Genomic DNA, 12,509 nt, shown 5'->3' with positions numbered 1-12,509 from the left:
GGAGGCGCCGCGCTCCGCCCGGCCCCTGGCGGCCCCGGGGCGCCGCCGCCCGCCCCTCGCCGTCCCGCCCCGTCCCGTCCCGTCCCGTCCCGTCCCCCTGTCCCGGGCCGGGCGGCGGCGAGGGGAGCGCGGGAGGGAGCCATGTCTCACGGGGCGCGGGTGATCCGCACCGGGGTGAGCAGCGGGGGGCCCGCGGCCCCACCGGCCGCCGCCGCCTCCTCCTCCTCCTCCTCAGCGGGCGCGGACGCGGAGCTCATGGACGGCGCCTATTTCCGCTCCTGCGCCGGCATGCTGAAGGTGGCCCAGATGGTAAGGGGCGGGCGGGGCGGGGGGCGGCCGTCGGTGGGGCCGCCGGGGCCGTTGGGACCCTCGGCCCGCGCGGGCGGCGCCCTCGCCCCTGCCGGCTGTTTCTCTCGGCAGCGGGTCCCGAGAGCGTCGTCGGGGGTGCCGGGGTCGCGGCCCCTTGCCGTCCCGGCCGCCGCGGTTTTGCTCGTCGGCTCTCGCAGCTCGCGGGAAGGAGGAACAAGTCCCGGTTCCTCTGGCCAAGCGAAGTGCTCGGGTCTGTCGGGAGCTGCCTTCGCCTTTTCCTAAGGCAGCGATGCGCGCTTCCAGCCAGGCGGACCTGCGCGGGCCCGCGGTAGCGCCGCTCGCTCGCTCGCGGTGCTGCGTGGTGGTGTCCTGGGAGTGGTAGCTAATGGTAATTGTTAGCATTAACAGCTCCTTGCCGTTAAAAACCGTGGTAACATCGTGGTGGAAGGGCACATCGGGCCCCTAGCGGAGTACCTGGTTCTTTAGGGCGGTTAAGTTCTGGGGAGAAAGCAGGGCCTAGTGCCAGTGCCAACAGCGGGCCGCTCAGGGTGGGCGCCGCGGCTGAGACCGCTAGTCTGGCTGGCCCTGCGCCCTCTCTGTCAGAGACCTCCAGGCATTGCCCCAGCGACCCAGGGAGGGATCTAGGAGACGTACGGCTCAAAAGCAGAAGTTCGAAAGAAATCGACGGCAGAGAGCTGCCAGGGTCAGAGCTGGTGCCTTCATTTGGCTCAGCGCAGGAAACCTTGCTCCGTCCAGATACGGAGAGGATTAACGGATGGATATGCTATTTCTCATTTCTGTGGCACATAATTATTCTTAGTCCATGGAGCGATTTGTCAGCTTAATTCCAGTAACGGCAGTGAATAATGACGGATGGCTAGGAAAGAGCATGGAAGATGGCATGTAGTGATACCTCCTCACATACAGTTTCATCCTGCAAAAACTCATACCTTGACAACATTTTATGGTGGAGTTGTTGCCTTCATTTTTGATAGCCCCCAATGCCTCCCCCCCCCCCATTTATTTGTCTAGTCATTTTTTTTAACCTGTGTAAGTTATTAGCATCCACAGAGTCCTAAATTGACAGTAAAAATTAGGAATCATTTTGTTCTAGGTTACAGTGGAACAATATCAGATCCTAAAGTTTCTATTTAAAAAGGCACCGAATTTCTTCCAGTTCATTAATGGCCATCAGCTGCCTTTAGAAATGAACCTCGGTAGCAAGAGACGTAATTGAATGTGACTGAGCATGGCTACCTGCACCTGCTGAGCTCTCATACTGTGCGCGTGAGACCTCAGAGTTGTCCCTCACTATGAATTCAGTTCAGCAGGTACTCAAACAGTTCTCTGCTGCCTTCTCTTGGCTTGGGTTGTTCCCAGACCATCCTGTGGATCTGGAGTACCTTTTCAGGAGACAAATGACATTCTTTTGAGCGTGTGTCTACATTGCAAATGAACCTGTAGTCCTAAGATGGTAGACTCATGTTTTGCTGATTAGCTAAAAGTCTATCCTTTTGCTTTCACCGCTGTGGGAAGAACAGTTCCTTTTATGGACTAGAGGTACCTAGTCCTCTCTGCTCTCCATCCTGCTGTGGTGTCACTACAGCTATGACGTGTGACTCTTACAGCTAGCACAAGCGTGCTTATTTGTGCTGAAATTTCAGGTTTTGGTGCACATGTAAAGTTTACATATTTTTCTGTAAATCTATGTAATTTTATGTAATACTTCGCATACTTTACATAAAATAATATTTTATCCATGATGTTCAATATCAAATTCATCAGAATTTAAGCTAGTGGCTTTCTGCGGTGACTTTAACAGAAGTTAAAATAATGTAAATTAGTTTCCCTTAGCACTCTTTCAGCTTCGCCTTCTTACATTTTTCTGCTTTCCAGCTTGCCTGCAAATAACATCAGTGGAAGTTACCTCAGGTGTCCAAGGAGCTTTGGGCAAATTAACTTCTTTCAATAAGGTATCACAGTAGTGTTGTTTTCTCAAATAATTCCCTAAGAAAACTAAACGTTTGTGCTGCAGTGTGTAGAAATAACCTGGATAGGTTGGTTCTAGATTTAACTCCTGCAGCCAGTAAAATACGGAGAGCTAAATATTTTTGCACCTCTCCTTTATCTCTTCTCAGACAGTAATTTCCACTATATCCATGGATCCATTTGTATTCACATTCAGTTCTTCTAGTAAGAAGTGTTTGCAGTATCTTTCTTTGAAAAGAATTCCTTATGCTAAATCTATAAACATTCCCACATTAGTGTTAACGTGGCTGGTGGGACTGTGGTCTTACCAAGAAGGAGAACCATTATGCTGGCAGAAGACAAAGGTAAGGTCTTTTGGGTTAGACATATATGACACTAAATTGCATACTGGGCCTCTGAATGATTGTGGTTACGAAGAGGGAACGTTACTGTTTTCTCTTTCTTCCTCAATCCCATTTACCAAGAAGTAAATGATAACAAGAGAGAACAAGAAAGAAACATTTCATCAGTTACTGTAATGTTAAGGGCTGTTTGCAGTGCTTACAAGCTAAAAAAAAATTTGATTGAATGTACATGTGCATGAAATAATTCTAATAGGTGACATCAATAAGCTATGGAAATTGTACAAAGGAAATAGAAGATAATGTTACAGCTGTTCTTCTGTAAGAAAGATGATAACACAAGGACTAAAACTTAGCAATCTTGGATAAGATGAAGAGATTGTGCAGCAATCTGATGATTACTGAATTGTTGCTACTGTCTACATGTTACCAGTGCTTTCTCTCCACATTCTGGATGCTGTGGTGTCAAGCACAGAATGAAATTAGGAAGCAAAAAATGTGTTTCTTGCCTGTAAGTCCACACAAATTCCTTTTCTTTTTTGCTCGAGAATTTCTTTAACCTTGCGGAATGATTATAGCTTTGAAAAGATAATGCTTTTTATGCATGGAGTTCCTGGCTCTCTAATGCTTAGGGAATGGTCTGTAAATACTTTGAAAATAAAATGGAGAAGAAAACATAGTTCTGTGACTTGTGTATTTTGCATGGCAGTAAGACAGTTTGAAAGCTGGTTTTCATGCGTATTACTGATGTTAGTAGGGGCTCCATTTTCAAAATCCAGTCTGAATTGATGCTCTTATTTTAACAGGAAGTTACGAAGTATCTTCAACATCTAACCCACTTCAACTGGTTTAACCTGATGGTGATTAATATAGCTTTTTTTCTTTTCTTTTCTTTCTTTTTTTTTTTTTTGTATTTGCAGTTTTGCCAAGATCTCTTATTTTCACAGGGATACATGCAGGATCCTATTGTGGCCACTTTGGTTCTATAGCAGCAGTGTACTAAGTGCATGAGTGGGTGTGTTATCAGTGTGCACAATACACTTATGCCAGAGAAGCTAAATAACTTGAATTTTAGCCAGCTTGGCAAATCGATACATGTGGCAATCTTCAGTATGCCACACTAACTGTGCTGGTTTGTTTCAAGCACATTTGCTCTGTGTCCATGCTACTGCTGGCTTGTTTTATTATAAGACTTTCTAGGAACCTATGTTACTTAGCTTGGCGAGTTCTCAGTAGATGGGTTCTTGGAAGCCTTTTGAAGCATCCTGTGCCATTAGAGAGCACAGTATGATTTTACATCCGTATTGTCACCAGGGTGCCTCAAGTAGCAGTGTTCATAGATTGAAACAAGTCTGATTCAGCTGAATTTCTTGTGGAGCCCTTATGTGCCTTTTGTATTTTTACAACTGAATTCTGGAGGATGCCACAGACGCTGTATTGGACTGGGTCCTGCTTTCAGCACAGCCCATGTTTGACAGTGGAGCCTCTATAGGTATCCCACCATGTTAGGCAGTTGGCTGGTAGGAATGGCTGTGATGGTATCACCTGTCCAAAGCGTCTGATGCAGAGATTTGCAAGAGCGTGACCAATACAGACTGAAGAGAGAAAAGAAGTGTTGAGAGCTCACATGTAGAAGGAGAGCCATCACGGCACAGCACATGCTTGTGTAGGTGTCACAGGCTTCTCAAATTGTTCTTGGGCTGTTCCTCATTTCTAGACTCTGAGAGGTGCAGAGGTGGCCATGGCCTTTTTTGCCTCTCTTTCACCTCCTTCAGGTTGGGCCAAGCTAACTTTGACCACAGTTCAGACTGAAGGCGATTGTTCCCACAATAACACTGTTACTGAGCAGACAGTATTTCTGGCAGGGTAAGCACAGCCTCAGAGTAGAGGGTGTTTTAAGCTAAAACCAGTGCTGATTCTTTCAGCTCAATATGAACCAAGAAAGAGCAGTTTCACCAGACAGAAAAGAAGAAAATCAAAGTTATCTTCTCAAGGCTGAAGAAAAAAATTACAACCAATTGCAAGGTAAAAAAAGATAAACTCAATAAAAGTTGACAACATCATTTTAACTTGTTAGAAATGCTAAGGCAATAGTTAAAGCTTTTCTGCTGAGTATCTATTTAATTTCCAAAGTATGTCTTACCAAAAGCAATTACATGCTTGACAAGTGAATAGCCAACAAGACAGTCTGTAATTCTGAGTAACTTTGAAGTGTGCTGAAACCCCTCTGGGTTATTCGTATACTAACATACAGTTGAATAATAGTATTCAAGAGAATATTAATACATCTAACACTGGAAGCTAGAAAGTGCTGGTAGTTAGGCTGCTGGAGCCAAGATCAATTTCTGAATGTGTTGGATGATACCAGAAAAACTTACTGGTGAGCTAAATTCAGAAGAAGTTAAAATGTGAAAAGAGAGCAAAATCTGTTTGTGGAAGAAGACAATTCCTAATCAAAACCATTGATTCAGGAAAGGGAAATTCACAAAAGCAAATGATGCTTGAAAAGATTTGAGAGCTACTCAATCTTCTAACTTGATCTTGAGCCTGAAACATCTTTCTGTCCATGGAGTTGATTGAAGTAAAACATCTAATTCTTTGCAGCAGCGCGTCAGTGATGTATGATTTTGCCTGTATGGTATATAATGCTGCTCAGTCAGAAGAGAGGGATTCTGGTGATATGCAAAGATACTGAAACTATAAGCCTGTCTCTGGGTCCTGTGTAGACTGCACTTTCAACTTTCCCCTGCTATCACTCTGTCTATCATTCTTCAAAGGAAAATAATGGCCAGAAGTAACAAGCTTGGTGAAAGCTGCCAGATGCTAACCTACAAACCTTAGATTCAAACAGTTCTGTGTTCTGCTTGACTTTTCATCTGGCTGATAACAGAAAAGATGAAAAATAATGCTGTAATAGCTATCAGTGATGTCATGACATATTATACAAAAAGTCTTATTTTGAGGCATGCAGGAGGCATTTTATGTTTGCAAAGGAAATAATAATTGAGGAAAACTACTCCAAGAATGTGCAGGTGTCTCCAGTCTGCAACTATGTGATAAACTACTGGCTAAGCAATAAGAAATGGAACATGTTTTTTAGCAGCAAAGTTATTTTCAGGCCAAGGTCAGAGCTATGTGTTGTAGCTGCTAATTATTTTTGTTGTTCTGCTAGAAGCTGCAGTAAAAGGACCTTGCTTACCATGCTGAGCAAAGAGAGAAAAAATTTATCTAAAAGTCTTCAATGGCTCCAAAGTAAGCAGGAGCAGTTGAGTGAGGAATGTCGAAGCCTAGTAATTAAAACCAATAGGTCTGGGAAGTCCTGTTATTTCCACACTGAGATCACTGAAACAGGCTGGCTTGACCAGTTGTATTTTTTCCATGCCTCTGCTCTGGGTGGCCACTTTACAATTTCTGCCCAGGTATTTGCGTAAGAGCTGGGAGCACAGTGTGTTCTCTGTGTGTTAACCAAGGAGTGCTTGGTGGTAGGCTGACACAGTTTTATTTGATGAGACAAAACTTCACAAGCAACACCAGTTTAAGGAATTTTCCCTTTCTGTCTCACCTCCATGCAGCTGTTCTCAGCTGCAGTGATGCAGCTGTTCACAAGATTACACAGTAAACCAAACCAGGGAACTGATGTAGCTTTACTTCAGCTCTCCTTTGGTTTTGTGTAAGCGTTTTTAGACAACACTGCAGCCATAGAGACTACTGTCAGCAAGAGCAAGTGTCTGGCATATAAGGGCAGGAACTACATAAGCCTGAAGTGGTTCCATGTGCTTCAGACCACAAGCTGAGAATGTAGTCCTTTTCCTTTTTTTCTTGGGCAGGGGAAGGTTTTGTACCATCTGTTTTAATTTCTATCTCTTTCAGCAAAAAAGAAACTAGTAATTTTTCTGATGTCGAAACTGCTCTAGAAGGCTAAAAAATCAACTCCAGTACATTTGGTAAAAAGACAGCTATAGTCATTGTTAAACACTAGGGAATCTCTGTTCTGAATGGGTCAGTGAATGTTGTATTTGTATCCTAAAAGAGGCTTCCTAAAAGCACAAAGCTGGAGCTACCTTTCATTGCTCATTTGGCCCATCCATTAGGGCTTGTTGCAATACATTCATTAGCAGCTTAAGTGCATGTAGTGCTCTATGTATAGAGGTGATTGAACAAGGTTTAGTAAATACATTTTCTGAAACAAAAAAAAAAAGGAAATGAAGCCTAGAAATTTACCACATCACCTGAGATGTGTTTAGTATGCTTGAAAGAGCAGAGTGAAGTATTGGCAGTGGTTTCCTGGCACATTTGTTTTACAGGAAGTTAGATTTGCAAATGCCATTTAAAAATCTTCATCAGGTGTACATGGAGTCTGTGGATAATAAGATGTGGTGAAAAGCATGGCTTCTTACTGCTCTGTGACTTTCCTTTAAGACATGCAAGTGTGGTGTATCCCTTCTCTTCACTCTCTTTGGAGATGGTGTCACTTTGAACATCCTCCCCTCCTGCCACAGACAAAGAGAAACCAGGGGATCGGTTCTTTTCAAGTGTGGTCTCCATCTGCTTGGAGCCCGTAAATGATAAAGAGCATCTTGCCAAGCATCCTTCACTAGGTTCAAGGGCTGTAGAGGCTGGAACAATCTGTTACGTCTCATTGTGATCCAGTGAAGCTGTGGCCGTACCTCAGTGAGGGCGTTATACCTGACCGTGAGGCTGTTAGGTACCTGCTCCGCATTACCGGTCTGATGGAGTATTGTCCCGCAAAGCCAGACACTGCTTACTATGAGTAAGTGTTTCCTCCGCTCCCCTCCCTGGGGAGTCCTTGTGAGGTATTCACTCAATACTGCGGCTGAGATGTCTCCTTTGCGCTGTTGTCACATCATGTGCACTGTGGCCTTGTCCTGTTATTTTGTGGTGAGGTGTAAAGTATGCAGCAGCCAGAAATTGCTACTTTCTGTACACAGAGCTCAAAGTCTAAAATTGCTGTGATTTCCCTTCACCCACCTGTGAGCTTCCTCTTTTTTGCTTAACTCAGATTCTTAAGGGATCATCACGGCTGAAACAACTCCCTGCACTGTGATGCTGGTGTTTTGATGAATGTAATGGTGAGTACAGATGTGTCTGACTGGTGACTGCAGTTTTCAAAGCCAAAGCAAATTTGGCTGCTGTTCTTGCAACAACAGCAGCAGCTGCAACGTTCATAGCTTCCTCTCCTGCTCACAGCTTCCCTTAAGGAAAATGGAAGTGCGACGATGACAAGATTGAGAAGCTGCTTCAAGGGGGAATTCTCTTAGAATGTTTTTGGTAGTTAGTGTTTTGGGTTTTTTTTAAAAATACCATTAGTGAGTTCAAGAAACAAGTACTGACTGCTGGGAGAGAAGTATGCTGTTAACCTGAGATGACCAGCAGCAGCTGCAGAACTACAGAATGACTTGGCACACTTTCCTGCAAGTCTCTAATCACACTCTGGGAAGGCCACTTTGAGAGCTCTTTTACCTGTTTGAGAAGAACACAGTCCCCAGTTCCTGCTTGTCACCTGCTGGCTAATTGAGCCTTTTGTAGATTGCTTGAGTGAAGCTTCCTAGTAGACACAGGAGTGCTGTCCCAGTGTGTTTGAAAGGCCTGCCAGTCTCCAGGTGGTCACTGAAAGCTGTCAGCTGTGACAGGGACACTGGGGAATCTCATCTGTTCTCATTTTTCCCCCTCATTCATCGCCCTACACTTCTCTGGCACCTTGCCAAGCATCAGGTGTTCGCACTTAGGAAAGGTCGTTCTTTTGCATGCTATGGCCCAGTCTGATCCAGCGGCTAGGTTGTGATGATGCCGGTTGGTCTGGAAAATGTCATTTTCGGGAACTCTCACCTGTTTTTTCCTGATAAAAATAATGATGTGCCAGCACAGCTAACAACATGGACATCGGTGATGTAAACAAGTCCTCCTCTTATTCGAGGAGACGTTGCTCAAGGCTCTGTTGCCATGACTAACAAAGCCTTTGCTGGAGATGACAGATAAGAACTTTTTAACTGCTGTCTGTGCGACTGCCAGCTGTCAGTGTGGTGCTCTCTGGGGCAGGGAGAGATATGGCAGGTGTTAACTGAAGATTTGAATCAGTCAAGCAATAAATGCCTCAGACAATGAGAACAGGTTTTGTTGTGAGCAGCATCTGTAAGGGCAAGTGATGAACAGATTGCTTGCTGAGGGTTAGCAGGTATAGGCACTGAGACTTCACTGAGCAGTTCGGAAGGTATTCCTTATCTCGGTAACAACTTTCGGGAAGATGAGATTGCATATGCTTTTTATTTTTTGTGCATCTAGTTTGATAGGTTACTAGAATGATAATTGCTATGAGGTACTGGTTTTGTGTTATATGTTCCTATTTGAGTTTTAAGTAGCTCTATGCTTTTAGATATGTACTGGATATCCAGGTCAAGGGGGAAACTTTGCAGCTTGCTGTGCAGAGTTTGTGGGTGTTTGTTAATAATAAATGCTGTGTACCCTGGGCTTCAAGCAGCCAGCCAGTCTGAGGCAGGCTTGGCTGGTCAGCCAATGTGGGCTCCTTCTCTGTAGGTGGTATTGCCATGCATGGTTGGTAAATCCATTTTTAGACAGCCATGAACTTTATCTACAAGAGCTTTATAGCTCACAAGTAAGGATTAGGCTCTTTCTAGATTGTATATTACTGACATTATGGGACTTTATTGACTATTTAAAGGGCAACCAATACAAACAACCCAAACAATATATCTGACAATGATTCAGAGCAGTGGTTTCAGAAGTGCCTTACTCCTACAAGGAGCTCTTCTTCCCAGCCAACCAAAAGGAAGTATGGCAGGTGAGGTGGGCAATCTCCTGCCCCCAAGGAGGGCTCCCTCTCCAAACCCAGGGTTGGTGAACTCTGTTGCTTTTGCAGCAGCAGCCTCAAAGGACAAAGTTCTCCAGCAATGTTTACATACCTTAGGTGTTTGTGTACTTCCATGAGCATGTATGTTCCTGTATGTCATTGTTGGATTCCTTTCTGCCATTGAGAGCCACTTTTCTCCCATTCCTTAACACAGCTGAAACCTCTTAATTTTTAGGTTCTCCCAAACCAGCTTTGGCTGGCTTACAGTTCTCCTCCCAGTCGTTTTTCTTTTCTTGCCTCAGAAGCACCTTGCGTGCTTGGGACAGTCTTTCTCTGTTTACACAAACCTATCCACACTGTAGACTGTCTTCCCCTGTCATTCTGTCTGACTCTCAGATTTACCAGACTGAGAGAACGGTTAACATGGCTCTCCAGGAGGATCTAGATGTTGGAAGTGCTTGCCTTGCAGAGGAGAGAAGTAGCAATCACAGCTTGCTATGCAATTTATGAATCTGCAGAGATCTGGTTATATTAATCCCTACATTTTTGGTTGCTGTCACCACATCCTCCACTTTTTACTAGACTCTGGAGATTCAAGTCTCTTACAATGTTTTTTACTTCCTATAATCTTCTGAATTGTGATATAGGGATTCTCCCTACCATGCAAGATAGATGGTCTTCTACAGTGGAGTGAAATACAGCAGGAACTGCTTGCATGCTTTTTGCAGCAATCAGGTAGTATTTTTCTAAATGGGCAGTTGGCTTGGTGGTGTGGGACACAGGTTCCCAATGAGCACCACAACCAGTACCTTACCTAGGAGGAGGGTAGAGAGCACAGGTTGAGCCAGTGATTGTATCTGCACATCTGCAGATAAAACCAGTTATAGAGGATGTGTCCCTGCTCTTACCTGAAACAGCAGGTTCATCTATGATTTGGGGACTATGACTTGATTTGAGACGGGAGAGGCCACTGGAGTGGGTGGCAGGCTAGCTCTTACATGGGGGCTGTTGCCTGCACAGAGAAGCAATTCCTTATTAATAGGTGGACAAGCTACATGCTCGCAAAATGTGGGGGTCTCCTGGCCTTGTCCAGAGTAGTACCTTCAGTCATTGCAGGTGTCTAGAAAGACATAGGCACCTCTTTGAGAGTTAGAGGGAAAGCATCTGTGTTTCCCAGGGTTAAAACTCTGACAGGGCATTTGCTGTGTTTAAAATTCTGTTCTATACTTTGCAGACATGCTAACAGTCAGCTATGCCATTAATACTGTTTTACAATGAGTTTTACGTGTTTTGGGAATTGTTTGTGACTTGAATATGGCACTTGTGTAATGTTACTCAATTATCACTTACATTGCTGCAGTATTTTGAGTGTTGTGTGTGCATCTTTGATGTAGATTGGAAAAACTTAATGCTTTTACAGTTGAAATGTTTTAAATTTAAGTTGATTTTTAAAACAAATCTGTTAATATTGGATTGGAGAGAAAAGAAATAAAATTATGAGGTGGTTGTTGGTAACAAACTTGTATTGTGGTGGGGTTTTTTTAATTAATTCATTGCCTGATGAGAATATAGTACATTCTTTGCCATATAACTGTGAAGTCCTCAGCTTTCAGTTAATAGCGTACAGCATTTTATGATGTTTTTCAGTGTGGTGCAGGCAGCTGTGGGGATTGAGGCAGGGAGCTAGTTAAGCTGGTAGTGGTGGGACTGAAGTATTGCATACACTGTGATCAGTGGTAGGCAGGACTTAATTGTAGCTAGTCATTACAAAGAATTGCCTTTTTAATGGTCATGGCTAACACCCTGTAACAAGGGCTCTTTAGTAATGTCATTCATATGCTGGTTCTGTGATACCCCACATCCTTTTCTACCACTGAGGCCTGTGCCTGAGCAGATAGATAACTTCTTATTAATAGATAAAGAATACCACTTGCTTGTACTTAGGATTGTCCTCTTATCTGAGTCATAAGGGGTCTGAATAAGATTATTTCGCCTTTTCTCACCCTCCAGCCATTTTTATCTTCAATAAATAGCCTGTGGATGGTGGTACACAAGAGAAGTCACTTACCAGAGGTCAGGCAGCCTCCTTATTTTAGCAAAGCAGCCAGACAAGAAGGAAATCTGCCCAGACGCAGGGGCTGAGAGATTATTGTGCAACCAAAGACTGACTGCTTCACAGAACCATGCACTTGAAGGCAGCTGATTTCATCTGTTATTAGTGAAGATTTAAATGGACTATTTTTTTATCTTCCTTTTCTAGTAGGGGTTTGGCTGTCAAAGCTCACATTTCCAACACCGCCCTGGAAGAAGAAAATCTCGATTACAGCAGCAGTTGATGTTGTTGCTTAAATTAGCTGAACTAGTCTTGCATGAACTACAATTGTAACCTTGGCCTGTGCTTTCCTCATCTTTCTGTTTTGGGAAGCTGTTCAAAGAAATTGTTTTATTCTGTCCAGAAATATGTACTTAATACTATATTGGTGTTGCTTCACTGTGTTGAGGTGTAACATTCGGAAATGCACAGCCGCAGTCAGTGACATTTCTCCAGGGCATGGTTATCCTGATTGGCTCGCTTAGGGATGGAAAATTCCACTTACTATCTTGGCTGGTGTCACAAGCTGGAAACTTTGACTTTTTTCGTTCAAATACAAAAAGCATTTAGCTCTTATTATATTGGGTTTTTTAAAAGGCTGTGATAAAACTGAGTATGAGTCAGTGCTGTCCCGTGCTCCAAATATGTAGACAGACAGTTTCTGTACAGTTGCTTGCACTAGAACTTGGGTAAGTTTTAAGAGAGTGGAAATCAATCAGTTTTTATCAATTTCATGGATAGTTCTCAGGGTCCTTCTCTTCTCAGATTCAGGAGGAGGGACATTAACGCAGTACAAAGGTTCATCAGTGCTCCAGTAAGTGCAGTGGAGAAGCTCTCCTCTCCATGCTGTTTTACAGCATTGGGGGCAGGGGGGGGAAGCTGTTTCTGTCTTCTAGAGGGTTAAATTGTCAGAGAAGGATGGAAAGGAAAAGCACTTTCAGGTATTGCCAAC

At 43.9% G+C, this 12,509-nt stretch overlaps 1 protein-coding gene across 1 annotated transcript in view; it reads left to right on the top strand.

Annotated features, from left to right (window-relative positions):
• The first annotated feature begins 11 nt into the window (after positions 1-11).
• Positions 12-12,509, top strand: part of CMTM7 (CKLF like MARVEL transmembrane domain containing 7) — a 28,571-nt gene continuing 16,073 nt past the window's right edge. Inside the window, exon 1 of the mRNA XM_069770717.1 lies at positions 12-309. Coding sequence (XP_069626818.1) covers positions 142-309 — 168 coding nt within the window. The 5' untranslated portion in view covers positions 12-141. The remainder of the gene's footprint in view (positions 310-12,509) is intronic.

This window comes from Haliaeetus albicilla, chromosome 2 (assembly GCF_947461875.1).
Source record: "Haliaeetus albicilla chromosome 2, bHalAlb1.1, whole genome shotgun sequence".
Classification (NCBI taxonomy): Eukaryota; Metazoa; Chordata; class Aves; order Accipitriformes; family Accipitridae; genus Haliaeetus; species Haliaeetus albicilla.
The sequence above is the reverse complement of the archived record's forward strand: the minus strand, read 5'-3'. Positions and strand labels throughout refer to the sequence as shown.